Below are 23,378 nucleotides of genomic sequence, written 5' to 3'. Positions count from 1 at the left end.
TTTTCATTTTCTTTCTTTTCTCTCTGTCTCGCTCTCACTTTTCCCATTTTTCTTTTCTCTCCTTCGCTCTCTCTCTCTGTCTCCTTTTCTCTATCTCATGTTCTCAGTATCTTCTCACTTTTATTTCTCTCTTTTCTCTATTTTACTTCCCCCCTGCTCCCCTCCTCCCTCTCTCCCTCTCTCTCTCTCTCTCTCTCTCTCTCTCTCTCCCTCCCTCCCTCTCTCTCTCTCTCTCTCTCTCTCTCTCTCTCTCCTTCCCCCTCTCTCTCTCTCTCTTTCTCTTTCTTCTCTTTCTCGTTTTCCTGCTGTGTGAACAACAGAGCGGTTGCATGGTTGAGAGTGTGTAGCAGTGTATGTGTGTGTAGCAGTGTGTGTGTGTGTGTGTGTGTGTGTGTGTGTGTGTTGTGCTGGGGTTGTCGTGGGTAGAGGCTGGCGCTGGTACCGGTTAACGTGACAATAATTAGAGTTGACTCACCCATCTCTGTTTCTAATCCCCCTGGATATACTGCACTCATACAGGTGTCCCCAAAATCCAATTAGCACAACCGTGCTCGCGAGGGGGGAGAACACACTCCAGATTAAAAAAAATCACAAACGAGAAAAAAATCTGTTCCACTTGTCTGTGAAAACTGTAGTTACACACTAACCTCCACATCTAACCTCCACGTCTAACCTTCACGTCTAACCTCCACGTCTAACCTCCACGTCTAACCCCCACACAAACTGGTTTAAAGACAGGAACACAAGTTTGCTCCTGCAGCCTGTTAAAGATAATATTTTTTATATTATATTTTTCTCCTTGTTTCTGGGTTTTCTTTTTTTTTACTCTCTAGCTCTTTCTCCCCCTCCACATTCATTCCCACCAATAACTATCCATACCTTTCTATATCCATACCAATACTTATCAATGCCTAACTATGGCCATCCGTACCCACCTGTATCCATTCAATATCCAATGATGCCACTTATATCCATTCATAGCTACAGCAAATAATATCCACCTATATCCATCCAATCCAATACCTATACCCATCTATACGAACACACAACCATCCATACCCATACCCAATAATACCATCCTATATCCATCCATACCTATACCCAATAATACCATCCTATATCCATTCATACAAATAATCAATAATACCACATTATATCCATTCATACCTATACCTAATAACACCATCCTATATCCATTTACACCAATAACCAATAATACCCACCTATATCCATTAATACCTATACCGATCTACACAAACACACATCCATGCATACCTATACCCAATAATACCCTATTATATCCATTCATATCAATACCCAATAATACCCTCCTATATCCATTCATACAATACCCAATAATACCCTATTATGTCCATTCATACCAATACCCAATAATACCCTCCTATATCCATTCATACCAATACCCAATAATACCCTCACATATCCATTCATACCAATACCCAATAATACCCTATTATGTCCATTCATACCAATACCCAATAATACCCTCCTATATCCATTCATACCAATACCCAATAATACCCTATTATGTCCATTCATTCCAATACCCAATAATACCCTATTATGTCCATTCATATCTATACCCAATAACACTTTTACACTCTAGCTCTTTCTCCCCCTCCACATTCATTCCCACCCATAACTATCCATACCTTTCTATATCCATACCAATACTTATTAATGTCTAACTACGGCCATCCATACCCACCTGTATCCATTCAATATCCAATGATGCCATGTATATCTATTCATTCCAATACCCAATAATACCCTCTTATATCTATTCATATGTATACCCAATAATACCCTCCTACATCCACTCATACCAATACCCATCTATACACAAACCTATCCATACCCATTCATACCATGTATATCCAACCATACCCACCTATATCCGTCCAAATCTATCTATACCCATACACATCCACACTAATGCATATTCATAACCACAACACACATCCATATCCCTGCATAATTAAATGGTTGAGAAGTAAACACAGTTATATAAAGTGGGTTTGCTGTGGAGCGCTCAGTTTACTGTCTCTAGAAACTCTCTCACAGAAAGTTATTAGACCAAATGATACAACACCGTTGTAGTCCTGCTGAGGCCTGCTTCCGTTCACCACCACTGGTAGGAGATCTGAGTTGGTAAGTTTCCCTACAAGAAACCTTTTTACACCAAATCTCGCTCTGAACGTGTTCATCTCAACCACCGAATTCTACAGAAATTCTGAAATTCAGTGGAATTCCTCTTTAAAGGTTGTAGGAGGAGCAGTGTCCTCGTTTTGACGGGTGAAGACAGATGATGAAGATGAAGAATGAAAGGAGACAACAAGAAGAAGTTGGCTTTTTGAAACTGCACTGCCTCTGGCCGTGAAACAGAAAGCGCTCTCATTCGGCAGCGCAGTCTCAGGTCTCAGACTAAAAACGAGCCGAGCGTGCTCCTGGATCTGCTATTACACATTAGCATAGCCGCCGCTGATATTTATGAATGGCTGCTCTGAATCAAGGCAGGTTTTTCTGCTTGGCTGCTTTTGAGGAAGCCTCTTACTTTTCCCATCTGATTTCGTTGCCTCCCCATATCCAGTACACACACCCCAGTGTTCAGGAGCCTTTTACACTCTTTTAGCTCCTCAATATTTCCCTAATAATTGTCAACACTCACACACATGTGTAATATTTAAGAATATTTATTGGGCCTCATTCACCAAAGGCTTTCCAGGAATTTGTTTTTGAGAAAACTCCTAACAAAATTCTGCATCAGTTGCATGATGTATTGCTTGCAGCTACACTACATGGCCAAAAGTTTTGGGGCACCTATACATTACACCTGCAAGAGCTTTTACAACATCCCATTCTAAATCCATAGGCATTAATATGGAGCTGGTCCCCCTTTACTCTAAGCTCTAACAGCAGCAGCAGGTATGGAGCTCTGCAGTTATTGAGTCAGTTGGAGGCTTTTCTGCATTCTGCTCTCGGTGGCTGAGCTGCTCTCTGTGAGCTGTTCCTCCTAAACTCTTCCACTGTTCAATAATAACACCACTCACAGCTGATGGAGGAAGATCTAAGAGGGAAGGTCTAAATTTCACCAGCTGACTTGTTGTTTGTTGGTGCAGCGGTGTCTCCTATTACATACAGAACCACATTGGAGTTCAGTGAGCTCTTTAGAACCACCCAGTCTTTCTGTAATGTGTGAAAGAAAGGCAGACTGCATGGCTAGGGGCTTGTTTTAATAATGGAACATGTGTATATCGTGTCCAAATACTTTTGTCCATATAGTGTATGCTCTTTTAATGATGGATCCCATTGTCCTCATAAATAGAGCAAATTCCAAATAAGAAAACACTGGTGAACACCAGAATCAGAAGTGTGTATGTGTGTGTGTGTTCACTGCATGGATGGGTTGATGGCAGAGGCCAAATTTCATTTGTGTCCAACACTAATGGTACAAATGTCCTGAAAGTGTTACTACAAACTTCTATTAGCAGAGAAGAACCCCACCAGTTTGTACAGAAGCCCCTGTAGTCACTGAGTAAACCCCCTTGGTGAGTAATAAGGGTACGCCTTGTGTTAAGGGGTTAGCTGACTTGATACTTATTTATTTGTATTTTAAATATTTGATTCCACCCAATTTTGATGTGAGTAAAACTATTAGAACTATTTGGTCTCTTGCTATCCAGGTGTGCCCTGGTAGACTGTTTAAACAATTATTGCTCAGTCCTGAATGTCTACTCTTGGTTTGAGGTCTGGGTCTTGAAGGATAAACTACCATAAAGTGAGAAAGAGGAGAAAGGCAAGCCATTCTGAAGCCGAGAAAAGAGGGAAATGTATTGTAACAACAAGCTATCAAATATGTAGACAAAGGAAATCAGCAGCAGTTGAAGACAAAAAGCACTAAGAGAGCTGTGAAGAACATCCAAAATGAACCGTCCATAGCATCGTCAACAACCTCCTCAGGGCAGGAAGGAATTTATCACAATCCAGTCTTCAAAGAAGACTTCGAGAACAGAAATATGGAGCCCATACCACACGAACCAGGAAGGCCAGATTGGGATTTGGAAATATGAGCCACAAAAGTTCTGGAACAATGTTTTAATGACTGACGAGACCCAAATGCATCTCCACTAAAAGCTTGTAGTGTAGAGAAAGAGGGTTATCCAGCATTAGGATCTCCTGAGAAGATTAAATAATCCATGTCCATAAGGAAGGAGAAGATCAAAGTGAAAAACAGTAGTTTGTAAAACTGGAGAACCCCAACAACCCCCTGCAAGACCTGGAAGACCCTCAACACTACCCCCTTCAGATAAACAGCCTTTAGAGCTTAGAGAGAGAGAGGAGAAAATCAAGCTCCACTCTTGCTTAAGATCTTACTGAGAAAAGCAAACAGGCAAATCAACCCACTGAAGCTGCTGCTGTTCCCAGAACAATGGGCCCAGAGTGCAGACCTCCACATCATTCAATGTGTTTGTTTACTTGGATGGTGAGAGGCAGCTTCTAAAGCTGAACGTTGGGGGTGTGGGAGCTCTAAACACTCAAACCTCTGACTTTACAGCACTAAAGCTATAGAACTTAAATGTGAACTAGAGAAGAAGTCTGACTTGGGGTCATTTATACGGAGGGATGGGTCAGCATATGCATTGCCCCAAGACAGATGTGTGTGTGTGTGTGTGGAGGAGAAAGTGTCCCTGCAGTAAGTAGAATAATACTCAGTGAGCTGATTTGCAACCATGTAACATGCTTTCTTTTCTCCCCCTGCTGCTGCTTAAAGAAGGAGGGGGAGAAAGTGTGTGTGTGTGTGTGTGTGTGTGTGTGTGTGGAGGATGGGGTAAGTTTCCTTCCCTGTTGGATCCCACTTCTACAAAAGCCATCAGACAGGCTACCCCTCCTACCCATAATGCCCCTCCTACCCATAATGCCCTGTACCCCCCCTCCTCTGTGCACCATGCTGGGGTATGTAGGAGGAAGCTAAGGTCCAACCTCCTGCCCCCTATACACTTGCTCTCGTGCACACACACACACACACACACACACAAACTTACAGCTCTTAAAGATTCAAACTTATTTTGATTCACTTTAAAGACTCAAAATAAAAGATTCAAACTTGCTTTAAATCAACTTGAAAAAGATTCAAATTTTCTTTAATTCAAGGATTCAAGTCTCACAATTTTAGAGGTTAAAATGTAATGATTCAAACTGATTCATTACTTACTAATAAATCAAAATAAAACATCTAATATTTCCAATTTAAACTTTTAGTTAAAATTTGAAAAATCTTTAATTAAGCTTTATGATGATTCAGTTAAAAGACTGAATCAAATTCGACCTTTCTTTAATTACACAAAAAACATAAAATATTCAAATTTCCCTTTAACAAATAAATATATAAAAATAATATTCAAATTTTCTTTGATTACTCTTAAGAATAATTAAACTCTTTAAATACTCAAACGAAAAGATTCAACTTTATTTGATTCAAGTTTATAGGGATGTAACTCTTAAAAGATTCAAATTCAAAGATTCAAACGTTTCTAAGAGTTCTGTCTGATTCAAAACGTACTAATGAATCAAATAAAAAATCAGATAATTCTAATATAAAAATTATATTTACAAAGTAAAACAAAAACAAAACAAAACTTTGAATTAATATTTCTAAATGTTCATATTAAAAGACTTTCTTTGATCAAACTTAAGAAGGATTCAGTTAAAAAAGCCAATCCATCCTTTCTTTGATGTGAGCTTTCTTTACAGTCTGGGCTCACATACACATTAGGGTCAGTTTCTCAGGCCTAGATTAATCTTAACCTTAGCTTAAATAGAATTTCGACAGATCTGATGGTGAAAGATCACTGGCATAGCAATTTAATCCAAACCTTTGCCTAAAGTGGGGGAGGGTCCACACTTCAGTTTCTTAATCTCATAATTACAGACCAGCCTGTCTGTCTGTCTACATATCTGTCTACACTACTCTGAAAACTCAACACTATCCACTCCTATTGCTTCTCCCGACTCTCCCGGAAACAGCATATAAAGTTTGGAGCCTGTAAAAGTAAACCACTCTTGTGTGCTTATGAGCTATTAGGAGTTGTTTGGAGTCGTGTCTGACCTCCACTAAGTCAGTCATCAGTCATTGGAGGTTTGTGTATTTGATTTGTGGTTTACTGAATATCTCGCCCTTTCTTCTGCCTGTCTTATTCCGATATCCCGGCCTAGTCCAAAGTAAACCCAACTTTCATTAATTAATGCGAGACAATAGGACGCGTGATCCCAGTCACATTTGTCCTTAGAGGAACACAACGAGTGGATAAGCCAGCCATCAGTCTTAATTGGCCCTGCGCTAAACCGCCGTGAGCTCGGGTAATGATAGCAAATATCCTGGTGGGAGTTCTATTTGAGCTGTGAGCTGCGAAAAAATGACTCTGTAAACATAAACCCACATCTCTGTGGATGAGCGCACTTTCAAATTTGCTCTGGACCCAAACGCCCCCTCAAAAGGGACGACTGGAAGCAAACTCCCAACCAACAGAGTCTAAAGAGCCTATAATGGAAACTCTACCCTACAGCGTCTATGTTGGGACTGATAGGGATTCTTAAAGGACTTTTAACCTCCTAAAGTCTGGGCTTATGATTCAGATATTAATCCTAAGGCTCATTATACAGTAACTATACATTATTCAGTATGATTATGAAAGTAATACGCATGTTATGAGAGTGAGGAACTGGAGTTTTGATGGGTGTAAGGGGTTAAAAGGGTGATGCTATAGATCAATCTTGGGTCCATAAAAGGCCATGTTTGCATCTATATGTCCCAAAGTTTGTGGACACCCCTTCTAATGAAAGCATTCAGCTACTTTGAGTTGCACCCACTGCTGACACAGATGTGCACATGCACACACACACAGCTTGTCTAGTCCGTGTAGAGAAGTACTGCCAATAGAATAGGACTCTCTGAAGAGGATAAACCTGAACCTGGTGCCACCATGCTGCCTAATGCCAGGCGTGGGCTAGTAGGGGGGTATAAAGCCCCCCAGCACTGAGCTGTGGAGCAGTGGAAGAACTGTGTTCTCTGGAATGATGGATGGTGGTGCTCCATCTAATACTTTTGGGATGAGCTGGGGAGTTGGGGGATGAGATGAGGTGAAAATAATCCAAAATCTTGACTCCACTAATGATTTCGAATGCAGTCAAATCCTCACAGCAATGTTCCTCCAAACTCTAGTAGAAAGCCTTCTTACCTGGACAGTAGACACAGTTACTCCAATAAAACCAGGATAGTTTAATACTCTTGATTTTGGATGAAACAACGAATGAGCAGGTGTCCCAATACTTCTGTCCATACAGTGTATGAGTGTATATAACCCTTTTCCCAATGGAAAGGTTCCTCACATTCACACCTCCCTATCGCAGAGCTTTTTGCAAGATAAGACTAAATAATAGCAGGTTTAGGGGTTCATTATGAGCTTTACTGACGTCACTGAAGGGTGCTGTGGTTGGTACCCGTGGGCTGGTCTGGAATTTGAGAAAACAGGAGTTTTGGGAAGCAGCTGACAGTCGTTCTGGCACAAAGGGAAATAGTTTGCAGGAACTTGCCACATTCCAGAAAACAAGTGCACCTCTCCCCCCTCCTTTCTGCCGTCCGTCAAGTGGAGGCTGTCAGGAGGTTGATCAGCGGCCACAATGACCCACCATGCAAAAGTAAAAGCACCCCCAACAGAGCAGAATCCGACAAATCTGCCCCCCCCCCCCACAGGATGCCCCCCCCCACACCTCCTCAGTGAAAGCAAAGCCAGGACACATCACCCCAACCCCCCAACCTGCTTGAATCCCTACATACAGCAGTGAGGGTATCAATGATTAGTCAACATTATGGACAATAAAAAAGAAAACAGACATATGTGGATATTCTGGAAATATGTTATACAGGAATCAAGCTGTCCAGTGCTATATGACACCTTGTGCCAAGTGGAGTGAAACTAGGCCTTCATGAAAGTTAGATGCGAGTTGATGTGAAATGGCAAAATATGCTTAAATAAACATTTCTACTGAGTTCTGACATTTTTATGACAATAGTTTAGGAGACGACATCTGAAAATGGATTACCTGGACCACAATTGCTGTGTCTGCCTGTATATTTGTGTCTATAACGCTCTACAGTGTTTATATGATCCACACAAACTGTAAAACACTACAGGAAGTGCAGGAGGTGCTATAGCTTTGATTGTCTAATTTAAAAAGTGCTCTATAGTGTCCATATTACCCACACAGTAATTCTGACAGACTGTAATTCACTATAGGACGTTTAGGGGGTGGTCTTTATGCTTTATAAAGTTCATATGATCCATTATATAATGTTCATATTACCCACACACTATTTCTGACAGACTGTAGTACACTACAGGAAGTGTAGGGGGTGACATGGCTTCTATTGCTTTTTTTAAAAAGTTGGTTATAAAGTTCTTTAATGCTCTATAACGTTCATATGATCCACACAGGCATTCTGACAGACTGTAATTCACTATAGGACGTTTAGGGGGTGCTCTATAATGCTCTATAACGTTCATATGATCCACACAGGCATTCTGACAGTCTGTAATACACTACAGGAAGCCTAGGAGGCACTCTATAATGCTCTATAATGTTCATATGATCCACACAGACATTCTGACAGACTGTAGTACACTACAGGAAGTGTAGGGGGTGACATGGCTTCTATTGCTTCTTTTAAAAAGTTGGTTATAAAGTTCTTTAATGCTCTATAACGTTCATATGATCCACACAGGCATTCTGACAGACTGTAATTCACTATAGGACGTTTAGGGGGTGCTCTATAATGCTCTATAACGTTCATATGATCCACACAGACATTCTGACAGACTGCAATACACTACAGGAAGTGTAGGGGGTGCTCTATAATGCTCTATAACATTCATATGATCCACATAGACATTCTGACAGACTGTAGTACACTACAGGAAGCCTATGAGGCACTCTATAATGCTCTATAACATTCATATGATCCACACAGACATTCTGACAGACTGCAATACACTACAGGAAGTGTAGGGGGTGCTCTATAATGCTCTATAACATTCATATGATCCACACAGACATTCTGACAGACTGTAGTACACTACAGGAAGCCTATGAGGCACTCTATAATGCTCTATAACATTCATATGATCCACACAGGCATTCTGACAGACTGTAATTCACTATAGGATGTTTAGGGGGTGCTCTAATATGCTCTATAACGTTCATATGATCCACACAGACATTCTGACAGACTGCAATACACTACAGGAAGTGTAGGGGGTGCTCTGTAATGCTCTATAACGTTCATATGATCCACACAGCCATTCTGACAGACTGTAATACATTACAGAAAGCATAGGGGACACTCTATAATGCTCTATAATGTTCATATGATCCCCATGGTCATCCTGACTGACTTTATGGCATCTGTTGTTTCATTAGAAATCTATCGGTGCGCTGATGAAAACCAGCAGCAGCAAAGAGAAAATGGTAGATATTAGACTGATAAGTGTAGACTTTCAGATGGTTCTTATAGATGGTTCTTTAGAGGGTTCTATATATTAATGCTGTCTCTTCAAATGATCCACAGAACCCATGAAGACACAATTTAAGAGAGTACAGCCGTACACAGTCTGTATTGCGCTGTGTGGTGCATGTTGCATAGTTTTTCACTTTCCTTTATTATAGTAGTGTGACGACACTGCAGTTAGTGCATGGGTGTGTGTTCTTAAGAGTGTTACAGGCGTAAGAACAGCGAGAGAACCTTTCACTAAGCTCTTCTGGTCTAATCTAAGTAAAGTTAAATTGAACTGAATTGAATTGAACCGAATTGGAATTGACAAAGACACAATAGGACTCACACCGGACAACTCACACCTGGCCAATGCATCTAAAGAATGCAGGAGTGTGTTTGAGCGTGCACATTTTCAAACATTTGAAGACGTGTGGAACATCTTTCCTGGTGGGTGACAAACTAAATTGGGAGAAGAAACTCTGCAGCTTTGTGAGAATGTTACCTTTTTCCTTCTCCAGGAATGTTGGTTCATCGCCTGTGAGTGTTTTTTGTGCCAGTTTTCCACGTCCACCAGTTCTGCACGGAACAAAAATCAATGAAATTGTTAGGGGGTAAAGTTTCTCAGACCCAGATTAAGCCCATTTTTACTGTGAAACACTTTTGGCACTGCAGTTTAGTCCAGGTCTAGGCTTCTGAGAGTCACTGTAGAATTGGTAAACTGGTCCTAACTTAACATGCTGGTGACCAGGCAGCAGTAAAGCACCAAACCTCTATTATAAAAACAAGAAAAAATGCCTTAAGTTCTGTTAGAAGAGGCTTAAGTCTCCTTATGAGAATTGAGTTATTGTTCTCAAAATTGTATTACAGCATGATTATTAACTTCTTCTACCTTAAAACACCACATTTTCATCAACTTTTGAACATTTTGCATTCAGATTTAGTTAACTGAGTTAGTGGAACTTAATAGAACAAAAACATCCAATCTTAAGTTCAACTAACAAAAATATTTTTACTGTAAAAGGTTCCAAAAGTGTTTTTTTACAGCAAGAACCAATTTTGTTCCCATAAAGAACCACTTAATAGGTTGTTTTGTGAAGAATAGTAATATAAATGAGAAGTGACAACATGAAGAATCTTTATGAAGTTGGAAGAACTTTCAGTTTGAAGCTCCGTCTACAAATGATGTTAATAGGTTGAAGTTGAGGCTTTTGTTTGTGTTTTGGTCTCCGGCGACACGAAAATGGCATTTTTGGTCACTGAAACTCCAAGGTGGAGATTTTTGTGTGTGATTATTATTTATTATTATGAGCAGTACAACAGTTTATGTGGTTTAGTAATTTTTATCAATAATTTATAAATAGTTCTGATCAGAGGAGGATGGGTCGGATCCCCCTTGTGAGTCTTGGTTCCTCCCAAGGTTTCTTCCTATAGTTCTGAGGGACTTTTTCCTTGCCACTGTTGCCGTTGGCTGCTCACTGGGGGTCTTACTTTGGGGTCTGATTGTGTAAAGCTGCTTTATGACAACAACAGTTGTAAAAAGTTATAGAAATAAATTTGATTTGATTTGATTTGATTCGTGTGAACGGGGAAAACAGAGATTTATGAAAATGCTGACATCACAAGGCATACATATTTCTGGTGGAAACCTCCTTGTTCCCTATATAGTGAACTACATCTTAATACAACTGCAACATCTACATACAGACAGCACTGGATTTCAGATCTCTACATATGAATAAATGTAAATACAGCTCTATTATAAAAAGAGTAATTTTTAGAGTAATTTGTATAGACTTGTATAGTACACTACATAGGGCGTAGTGTGTAATTTGGGATTAAACTGTTGTCCTATACAGGGCCAGCATGCTCATGCTGAAGCGTTTTCATCTCTGGATGGAAATATTTTCAAAAACGGAGGGAGGGAAAATCTTTTTTTAAGGTTTTATAAAGGATTTTTTAAGGATTTTTATAAAGGAGTTTTTAAAGATTTATAAATCTGGACATGTGTGGACGGGGCCTAAAAGGGTTCTTTGCACAGTGCCAATGATATTCAGTTTGGTTCCCTTAAGAACCTTTTAATAAAAGTAATTTCTGTCAGATATGATAGAAAAGGGGTTTAAAGAACCGACACATTGTTTTTATGGTCCAAGGTTCTAGGAGGAGATCTATTGTCCTGTTCTTTAAACTGCAATTAAAAGTCCTTCCTAGAACATTTAGCACTACGCTCAAGCCTAGAAACATCAAGCAGCCGTTATTTTTTAAAGAACGCAGGTTTCTACAGGGGGAAAATGCATTTTTCCAGGTTATTCAGCACAATCGATTTTTGCTTTGCTTCTTGAAGAGTCTATTTTTCTTTATTTAGTCAAAGAGAAGCCCTTGTTTGCTCCCCCAAAACAAACGTCTATTGGAGCCTGTGCTCGGGCCGTGGAATCACAGAGGACTTCACAGAGCGCCTGGCCTTTCACAAAGTTTTTTGGGGCCAGAGAGAGAAAGGCTGCCGTTGTGTGCAAAGCTTCATAGTCCAGCTGCCGTTCGTTCCTGCAGCAGTTTATTACACACTGCCTGCTAATGAATGGAGGCTGCTGTGTTACAGTATGTGACAATTGCAGGCCTTATCTCTCTCTCCGCTTGCAGAGATTTCAGTGATCCGCTCTTCGGCACGGCCGTCATAATTCTTCCCCGTCATAAAGAGCGCTTGTTGAGTTTCTGGACAGATCCACAATGGCCTCCGTTCATGATTTGCACGTTCTTTCGGCCTTACTGCAGGACAGAACTGTCAGTCTAGCTGCTGTAGATGGCGAGGACTATTTTGGAGGATCTAAGTAAACAGGTCCGAGTATCATTAATTAATAGTATCATTTTCGCCAGACAACGAGAGGTGAAAGCAAAAGCAGAGAAGCGCCGCCACTCCCTCACTGCCCATCTCCTGTTTCCAATGGCTGGGAGGAAAAAATGGCCTGAAATGGAGCCGGTAAACACGGCAGCTTTATGACTCAGCCGGCTCAGGGTACAGCTGTGCTCTACAGCCATTAGAGCCTGTTGTTTATCGCTGAAGTGTACAGACTGATGGACAGGCGTACACACGCTGGAATATGTAAATAGAGCATGTGCAGTAACTGTTTGTTATCTGTTGTGCTGTGTCAGGAATAGTACACCCCCTTACACTCATATTCAAGGAGCCATAAGAGGTTCTTTGTGTTAGGCAGTAGAAGAACCACTTTTCATTCCCTGAGATCATTTCCACAATGAGATGTGTGAATGGAAAAACTCCACCTACATGTACGGGTCACAGGAAGATGCCTTCATTTGGGATAGATCCTTGAGTAAGACTGAAGAACCTCTCTAAAGTTTGAAAAATAAAAACTCTACCCCTAAAGGTTGTAGGAAGAAGATTTAAATTGGTACAGAACCTTGTATGAGAGTTAAGAACCTTTCTAAGAACCTTAATTTGGGATAGATCCTTGAGTAAGAGTCAAGTTTACTTTCTAACTTTCTAAAAGTTAAATAACCTTCATGTAATGCTTCAGAGTAAACCCTTTATTTGGTATAGAACCTTCAGTAAGACTTGGTTAAATTGGGAAATTGGTATAGAACCTTGTATGAGAGTTAAGAACCTTTCTAAGAACCTTAATTTGGGATCGATCTTTGATTAAGACTGAAAAACCTCTCTAAAGTTAAAAAAAACCCTCTAAAAAATCCTTAAAGGTTGTAGGGAAAAGTCTTAAATTGGTACAGAACCTTGTATGAGAGTGAAGAACCTTTCTAAGAACCTTAATTTGGGATAGATCCTTAAGTAAGAGTGAAGTTTACTTTCTAACTTTCTAAAAGTTAAAGAACCTTCATGTAATGCTTCAGATTAAACCCTTTGTTTGGTATAAAACCTTTAGTAAGAGTTAAGAACCTCTAAGAATGCTTTTAGAAAGAACCCTGAAATGGGTATAAAATCTTGTACAAGATTCAAGAACCTTTCTAATGTTTAAAGGACCTCCACCTAATGTTCAGGTCATAGGTAGATGATTAATTTGGGATAGATCCTTGAGTAAGACTCAACTCAACTTTTTTAAAGTTTGAAATACAAACTCCACCCCTAAAGGATGTACAAAGAAGACATGAATTGGTATAGAACCTTGTATACGATTGAGGGACCTTTCTAAAAGTTAAGTAACCTCCATGTAATGCTTTAGGGTAAACCCTTAATTTGCTATAGAACCTAAAAAACATTTTAGAATGGTTTTAGAAAGAACCCTTAAATGGAAATAGAACCTTGTACAAGATTAAAGAACCTTTCTAAAGAACCTCCACAGTATTAAAAATGTTGGTACAGAACCTTGAGTGATTTTGAAGAAACCTTTCTAAAGTTCAGAAAATCTCCACCCCTAAAGCTTGTAGCAAAATGCCTTTAATTGGTATAGAACCTTGTATGAGAGTGAAGAACCTTTCTAAAGTTTAAAGAACCTTAATATAATGCTTCAGGGTAAACCCTTATTTTGAACTTTGAGTGAGAGGGAGGAACATTTCTAAAGTTTAAAGAACCTCCACCTAATGTTTTAGGGTAAACCCATAATTTGGTACAGAACCTTGAGTGACTGGAAAGAACCTTCTTAAAGTTCAGAAAACCTTCACTCCTAAAGCTCGTAGGAAGATGCCTTTAATTAGTATAGAACCTTGTATGAGAGTAAAGAACCTTTCTAAAGTTTAAAGAACCTCCATGTAATGCTTCAGGGTAAACCCTTAATTTGGTATAGAACCTTAAGTTAGATTTAAGAACCTTTTTAGAATGGTTTTAAAAAGAACCCTTAATTTGGTATAGAACCTTAAATGAGAGTGATGAACCTTTCTAAAGTTAAAGAACCTCCACACAGTGTTTAGGATAAACCCTTAATTTGGTATAGAACCTTAAATGAGAGTAAAGAACCTTTTTAGAATGGTTTTAGAAAGAACCCCTTAATTTGGTATAGAACCTTAAATGAGAGTGAAGAACCTTTTTTAAAGTTTAAAGAACCTCCACACCGTGTTTTAGGGTAAATCCTTAATTTAGTATAGAACCATTTAGAATGGTTTAGAAAGAACCCTTAATTTGGTTATGTATATTTACTCTCATTTAAGGTTCTATACCAAATTAAGGGTTTATCCTAAACACTGTGTGGAGGTTCTTTAACTTTAGAAAGGTTCTTTACTCTCATTTAAGGTTCGAACCTTTCTAAAGTTTAAAGGACCTCCACACAGTGTTGTAGTATAAACCCTTAAATTGGTATAGAACCTTAAATGAGAGTAAAGAACCTTTTTAGAATGGTTTTAGAAAGAACCCTTAATTTGGTATAGAACCTTAAAGGAGAGTGAAGAACCTTTTTTAAAGTTTAAAGAACCTCCACACCGTGTTTTAGAGTAATCCTTTAATTTAGTACAGAACCCCGAGTGAGAGTGAAGAGTGAGGAGGATCTTTTGATGGCTGGTGTAAAACCAGGTGTATTTAATAGGTGTATTTTTCAGATGAGTAAATTGAGGGGAGGTTCACCTCTGCTCCAGCTGCTTCACCACAGAGAGTTCAGCCTGCTGGCAGACCTGCAGGAGAGCGCTCTGTGCGAGTGTGCTGGTGTAGCTGGGATATTAAGCGTAATTGCGTTCGCTCTCCATTACAAATCTTCATCTAGGCCGTAATCCTGATTTGCAAGTAAAAACACGAGAGGCTTTGGTGTGTCAAAGCTCGAGCATTAAACAAACAAAGGTGTGCGCTTGAGTTGAACTCACTAATTCTACAACATCTCAACCTGGATATGAGAAATTAATAAATGGCACGCATAGCTGCTTATGGTGACGTAGCATTTTCTGAAGCGTGGGCTTTGTGGCTTTTAAGCCATTTTTCATTCCGCAGTGTTAAATCATGGAGGTGGAGAAAAATGCCACAGTTAAGCAGTTAAAGTTTGCTGTAATTAATTAATTGGCGGCTTGAGGACTGTATGAGTTTAAGGAATGCTGTTCAAGTGTTTCTCTTGTTGTTTTTGTTCTTTATAAACTCAGAACTCCTATTATGCCTTTAGACCAATTAAACAACAGACTGTTCTTTTACTGTATTTTCAACCATTACTTGTACATGTGAGATGCTACATTTGGTCCAAATCTTGGTACCATTTAATGGTTTATAATTAGTTTTAATGGTTAAAATCATTAAAAAAATCTTTAGTAAACCATTTAAAGTCCCATAATGAAGAATTTTTATCACTTATTTTTTTAATTCAGTCATTAGGTCACATGGGATTACAGTTTATCATACAGTCATAATTAAGTATAATTAATTTTAAAAAGTTACTATAATAAACTATAATAAATTATTAATAATAATGTAGTTACTAGACGCTGTCACTGTTTCTTTTCAAACTATATTTTATTTTGGACATAAACAGTGAGTTACTGTCACACAAAAACATTGCATTGTTTTTACTTTTTGACTTGTTTTTAATCAACCCGTTGTTCTTTACATTGTGTCATAATTTTATGATGAATGGAACAATAGAAATGCTCCAAAAGGACTTAAAGGACCATAAAAAGGACAGTAAAATGTTTTGTTGTGTTGGAGAGTTTTAAGCTATAGTAACAATATATATATATATATATATATATATATATATATATATATATATATATATATATATTCCAGAAAGGAATTTAAGTAAACATCAAATATTATTTACTATAATTACCAGAATGCTTGTGAATCAATCTATACTGAGTGTATTTCTTTTTAATAAAATGTTTACTCTACAATCAATTTCAATGTAAAATAATGCTCTTGAACCTTATGTTTATTACTCAGCTATTAATCTTAATGCACAGACTGGTAAACTGTAGCATATCTTGTGGAGGTCCCACAGGGTTCTATTTTGGGGCCTATGAAACTGATGTCAGTTATGACAGTAATGTAGTTTTGGGAGTGACTAAGTGTGGGCTTCCATACAGAGTCTAATTTAAAAACTACAAGAGTTTACAATCTCCTCATTGGTTTCTATTTTTATGTATTTTATTGAATTTTAGGCACTTTGAGAAATGTACTTACACTTCAAAAAGAGATAATACAAGTTGTCCATGTAATCTATGTCTATAATCCAACTGTAGACGACTACTTTGTGTGTTAAATAATCTGCAAGTAAGAAAACAGCAGATTTTTCTTTATAACAGAAATAAGGAAAAACTATATTTTTGGAGTAAATATAACATGCATGCAATAAATGATCTGTAAGAACACTGAAGACTGTTCTGCTGCAGTAGACAGGCAGAAAACAAATGCTACATAAGTTGTAAAAGTCTATTTCCTAGCTGTGATTCCTAAAATATCACATTAGAGACATAAACAGAGCTTTTATTTGGGGTGGAATTCTGTTAGTTCAGTCCAATCTGAATGTTCAGGCCTCCTGGTTTCATTAAAGACATATTTATTTATGCTTCTGCAGCTCATGAATAAAATGTGGAATACACAAAGGCTGGAGGAGAGAGTGGCAAGTTTGTTGGGATCTGGCACCCCATGTGTGTGTGAGTGTGTGAGTGTATGTGTGTGCGTGCTGTGGTATGTTTGTCCCAGTGAAAAGAGGGCTGTGCTCAGCCCAGCTCGGGCCCCTGTAATGCTGCAAACAGGACGGATTTGGGCTCCTCTTTTGTTGTCCCGCTTGCTGACATCACACACTGCAGAGGGGCTGAAATCCCTCTTTCTCCAGCACCAGCACTTTTGAAACAAAACTGCCATGGCACTGATGAGTATTGCCAACTTGCCAAAAATACCTCATTAATCATCACACACACGCACACACACACACTAAACAGCACTGTGCACAGACCCATAAATCCTAATGGCAGTCAGAATCAGTGCTAACAAACATTCACACACGCACACGAACATGCACACACACACATACACTCACACACTGGGCCTTTCGGAAAGTGGAAGCTTCTTCTGTGCTCTGGGCTGGACGGTTCACGCCACTAATGTGAATTCACGCTAATGCTATTCATGCTTATAGAGGGAGAAAAAAACACAGTGCTTCATTCAAATGTGTGGCTAAAATTAAAATTTCACACTGACACCATTATTCAGTTTGAATATATATATATATATGTATATATATATATATATATATATATATATATATATATATATATATATATATTACGACCAATGTGTGTAATAAAAGTGTAATAAAATATTAACTTATTAACTTTTGTGATAATTTATGATTATATTTTAACAATTTCTTAATATAATTTAGTGACATAACCTATTCTTAGGGTTGCCAGTCATTCAGTACCACAATCAATCAATACACATTCTTATGCATATGAACGACTTTCATTCTCTACTGTAATAAAGACAATACATACTGCAAAAGTGTCATTTTGGGCATTTAGCAGAAAAGCTACAAACCTGGCAACCCTGCTTAGACCAAATCTTGCCTCACCCAAAGCCCAGAACCAAACTTATGCTGGATATAGTGGAAGAATCACTGCTGGGATCGGTTCACTGTGCTACTGGGACTGTGTTTTGGGAGATGAGTGATGATCATCCAGCATTCTAACCCCACTTACGCTCTTGTCGCTAAATGCAATCAAATCCTCACAGCAGTGCTCCTCCAACATCTAGTAGAAAGCCTTCTTCCCTGGACAGTAGAGACAGTCACTCTTGCTCTTTTTAATACCCTTGATTTCAGGAGTAACAATGTATGAGATGGTGTCCCAATACTTTTGTCCGTGTAGTGTATGAGCCCAAATGCTGCTTTGAAGAAATAGAGAAATTCATTTTCATGCTTCTCATGTTGGAGCAGACTGATGTCACCAGTATATTAGGCCAGACTACTCCTTTAAGGCTGCAGGGTGAGAGAATGCTAGTTTCCCAGACTGAGGCTCTGCGGCATGCTGTTAGCTGCTAATAATTCTGGCTGTAGCCTTGGAGAAATATTTACACAGGAGCACAGTCACTTTCACCTTTGCCCTGAAAACGTATTGACAGAGTCAAAGTCATGCTATGCAGAATGGAGAGTATAGGCACGGCTAATGGAGGATATACTTATGGACAAAAGGTGACATTTAGCGGCGATGTAAACAAACCTACACACTCAACTCGTCCTACAAACAATTCCGCCGGCCGAATGCTGCGGCCGAGCCGACGTCCTAATAACAGTGTGGAGTGGAGAGAGGCTGTGTGTGTGTGTGTGAGAGAGAGTGAGCGTTTCAGCCAGAACCACGGCGACTATCGCACTCACACACACTCAGTTAGATGGTGTTTTCACAGCCATATCTCCAAACAGCATAACGCTCGGCGCGCAGGCGCGTCACGCCGCCGAGAGTGCCACACACACTCTGAGTGCACTACACACTCGGAGCAGTGTTTCCACTGTTTTTTCCCTCTCCCACTGATGTGACAGGAGAGGATGATACCAGCACTTAGCCGCCTAGCCCCGGCTGGACTGCATCGCAATCAAATACAATCAGCGGCGGCGCGGCGCTCAGAGAGCATCGCTCTGATAAACGCCTGACAGGTGGAATCAGCGGGGTTAGGCCCGATAAAGCCTGCTCCTCCGAGAGCGGCCGAAATTATTTGGAATCATGGAGCAGATTGACTCCGATTTGCAGGGCTGCGAGGAGCTCGGCCTTTGCGAAAGTGAGGAGAAGTGAGTGCTCGGCCCAAAACAGCCTGGAAAGGGTGATAAAGGTGGAAGATGGAGTTGCAGAAGGACTCAATGGCATGTACTGACATTTGGAAGCCGTTTAACCCCTTAAATGCTGGGTTTATTTTACAGTTGTTCATTTTAAAGCTTCCTGCGCCTTAAGTGACTTACATACTTACTTTATGTAGAAATAAGAGTGAGGAGGTGGAGTTTACACTGCCAACCACATCCAATTCATAATTCATGCTAGATACTGAATAATGTATAGTAGATACTAAATACTTAATAGTGGCTACTAAAAAATTCATGCTGGATACTAAATATTTTATAGTAGACACAAAAAGATTCATAGTAGATACTGCATAATTCATAGCGGCCACTAAATAATTCATTCTGGATACTGAATAATTCATGTTAGTTGCTAAATAATTAATGCTGGATACTGAATAATTTATAGTAGATACTACATACTTAATAGTGGCTACTAAATAATTCATGCTGGATACTAAATATTTTATAGTAGACACTAAAAGATTCATAGTAGATAATAATTCATAGCGGCTACTAAATAATTCATTCTGGATAGTGAATAATTCATATTAGTTACTGAATAATTTATAGTGGCTACTAAGTAATTCATGCGGGATACTGAAACATTCATAGTAGTTACTGTATAATTCATAGTGAATACTGAATTATTAATATTAGTTATTGCATAATTTATAGTGGATACTGAATAATTCATAGTAGATTCTGCATAATTCATAGTGGATACGGAATTATTCATATTAGTTATTGCATAATTTATAGTGGATACTGAATAATTCATATTAGTTATCGCATAATTTATAGTGGATACTGAATAATTCATAGTGGATTCTGCATAATGCATAGTGGATACTGAATTATTAATAATTGTTACTGAATAATTCATAGTAGTTACTGAATAATCTATAGTTTTTACTGAATAATTCATAGTGGATGCAGAATTATTTATAGTAGTTACTTAATAATTTATAGTTGTTACTGAATAAATCATAGTAGATGCTGAATAATTCATGTTAGACTTCATATTCATAGTGGCGACTGAATAATTGAAAGTATAATAAATAGAGGATCATATTTAGAGACTGAAAAGTCTGTTGTATAAGAGAACATTAAGACTAATATACATTAATTGCATTAACTAAACATTAAAAGGTACTGACTGGAGGTCAGCAGCTTGTTATATCTTTGTCTGCATAGTTTGGCAGAGATTCACTGCACTGATAGATTTTTGCCATATTACCCAATCACACTGAACAGGTGGCTGCACTCCGTGGGCATACGCTAAAAAACCTACAGACATTTTACTCCTGAGCGGCTTAATTCTCTAAGGACTGCAGTTCCACTTGTCCTTCTGGCCACTCAGAACTTTAATAAGCTTTTAATGACCACTTCTAAAACACACCCCGTAGCTGAAGAGCTGTTCAGTTCTGTCCGTGCTTTTCCTGCATGCTTATCTCTCTCTCTCTCTCTCTCGCTCCCTCTCTCTCTCTCTCTCTCTCTCTCTCTTCCTCTTTTCTTTCTTCTCTTTCTCTCTGCTTGCAAATCTGTAAATCTGTCATGGCCAGCTAAATTGTCACCCAGGTTTGTCAACTCTGCCTCTGCTCGACAGGGTCACGGGGGTTACAATCGATTTCACAGGCCACCTGCAGAGCCTGGGCTGCAAACTGACTCGAAAAATTTATACCAGACTAAGAACTGCCTACCACCCAGGGCTAGGAGGCCAGCACTCCCTCCCTACCACCACCTCCCCGTCCCGGGCCCTGCAGAAGCTGGCCCAGGCAGAGGCTGGGGTTGGTGACCCTGCAAGCTGACCCCTTCAAACTTCAAGTGAATTGTTCTGGCAGTTTCCACGGTGACAGGGCACTCCAGGCTTATCCTTCTTACTCTGAAAAGGGTAGGAAAGCTCACCATAGGCAACCAGGCACAGATGCAAATGTTGCATCTCCTTTTCACTACAAACGGCTGGACTGAAGAAAAGTTTTGGCAGCCATTTCTTTTTATTTATTTGTTCATTTTTCGATGTTAGCCATGCAGATCAAGTGCAGATCGACGGGAATCAGGGGGGGAAAGGAATATTCTTAAGGAATATTGGATAAAAGAATAGTTTTCCAGCCCATGTTTATCTAGATACGAAAAATGTGAAAAATAACACAGTTACTGCTTATAATTTATATATCTATACAAAAGTGGACAAAAGTATTGGGACATCTGCTAATTCGTTGTTTCTTCTGAAGTCAAGGGTATCGAAAAAAGGCCATCCTGCTTTTGGTGGAGTAACTATCTCTACTGTCCAGGGAGGAAGGCTTTCTACTAGATCTTGGAGCACTGCCGTGAGAATTCAGCGTTAGTAAGTTCATGATATTGGATGATGATCACCACCCCAACTCATCCCCAACTCCCTAACTCATCCCAAAAGTACCGAATGGAGCACCACCATCAATCATTCCAGAAAACACAGCAGTTCCACGGCTCCACTGCCCCTCCATATACCCCCTTATACCCCTTCTAGCCCACACCTGCTATTAGGCATAGTCCCAACAGGTTAATGTTTATCTGCTCCAGAGAGTCCTATTCTTTTGGCAGTACTTCTCTATAGGGACTAGACAAGCTGTGGGTGTATGCACTTGTATATCTGTGTCAGCCATGAGTGCAACTTAAGGGGTGTCCACAAACATTTGGACATATAGTTTGTGTGTATCCCGTGTTGTTTTTTTTCCCCCACTCATGAACCCTACATGGCTTAGTGCTGTACTGAATATTAGGACTTGTGCCTACAGCTAGCCTTTTTTACCATACAAAGCTGGCTGGACATCTATCCCAAAAATATAACTTTATAAACACATCATGCAGCATTAAGCTAGCTTATGAAAACCTTACGTAGCCTTACGCTGGCTTATACTGCGTTATGTCAGAGTATGCAACAGCACTATGTGGTATTACTCATCATTATGTCGCAATATGCAACATTATGTAGCATCAACCAGCATTAAACTAGAGTGACCATACATCCTCGGCCAGGATTTCAAAATTGTGTAGAATGTAGGGATTTCACATTGATTTCACACCAAATTCTGTCAGGTCTGTTTAAGCCCCGCCTTCTCATCACCACTATTGGTCTACATGTACCTGCATCGACACCAACCATTGGTCAAACTCCTTATAAACAAAGTCTATAACTGCTTACACAACATAATACTAATTACCACTACAATATGTCCAAATGTTTGTGGACACCCCTTCTAATGCAAGCATTCGGCTACTTAAAGTTGCACCCATTGCTGACACAGATGCCTTAATGCACACACACAGCTTATCTAGTCCCTGCAGAGAAGCACTGCCAATAGAACAGATACAATTAACCTACTGGCACCATGCTGCCTAATGCCAGGTGTGGGCTAGTAGAGGGGTATAAAGCCCCCCAGGATTGAGCTGTGGAGCAGTGGAAGAACTGTGTTCTCTGGAATGATGGTTGGTGCTCCAGACAATACTTTTGAGATGAGTTGGATGAGTTGGGGATGATAAGGTGGGGTGATGATCATCCAACATACCGATTTCTCTAACACTCTCATTGCTGAATGCAATCAAATCCTCACAGCAATGCAATGCAAAATCTAGTAGGAAGACTTTTTTCCCCTGGACAGTAGAGAGTTACTCCAACCAAAGCAGGATCAGCTCTTTTTAATACCCTTGTTTTCAGTAGAGACAATGAATGAGCAGGTGTCCCAATACTTTTGTCCATGCAATGTATGTAATGCTGTGTAATACTGTGAAAGCTTTATGCCTGCATAATGTAATGCTACATAGGTTTTCTCAGTCATACCTCACACTGCGTTGCATTATGCAGCATGAGATAGCATTACCCACGTTACCCACGCAACTTTACATACTCCGGTGTAAACGTCCTTCACGGCCACATAATGGACCCAAAGTGAGCAGCGGTCAGGTTTCCTCACCCGGCCTGCCTACAGATTGGGTAGATACGGCTCAGAGTGGGTAGATGAGTGACGAAGGCCTACTCACAGTGTTCACACTTCAAACCTCACAAACTTCATTTAGAAAGAGTGTGAAGTTCACAAAGCGTCCTGTATCGCCAGGCCTTCTGAAGCGGTCAA

At 39.6% G+C, this 23,378-nt stretch overlaps 1 protein-coding gene across 11 annotated transcripts in view; it reads right to left on the bottom strand.

The window, feature by feature from the left end:
• The window catches only part of LOC140537666 (uncharacterized), a 184,446-nt gene that overhangs the window by 6,782 nt on the left and 154,286 nt on the right, over positions 1 to 23,378 (bottom strand). For all 11 annotated transcript variants that reach the window (XR_011977677.1, XR_011977674.1, XR_011977676.1 and 8 more), the window contains one exon: positions 10,071 to 10,144. Coding sequence is in view for 6 of the 11 variants with exons in the window: in XM_072659813.1 (XP_072515914.1) it covers positions 10,071 to 10,144 (74 nt within the window). In the remaining 5 variants the exon portion in view is untranslated. The remainder of the gene's footprint in view (positions 1 to 10,070; positions 10,145 to 23,378) is intronic.

This window comes from Salminus brasiliensis, chromosome 17 (assembly GCF_030463535.1).
Source record: "Salminus brasiliensis chromosome 17, fSalBra1.hap2, whole genome shotgun sequence".
NCBI classification, from domain to species: domain Eukaryota; kingdom Metazoa; phylum Chordata; class Actinopteri; order Characiformes; family Bryconidae; genus Salminus; species Salminus brasiliensis.
The sequence above is the reverse complement of the archived record's forward strand: the minus strand, read 5'-3'. Positions and strand labels throughout refer to the sequence as shown.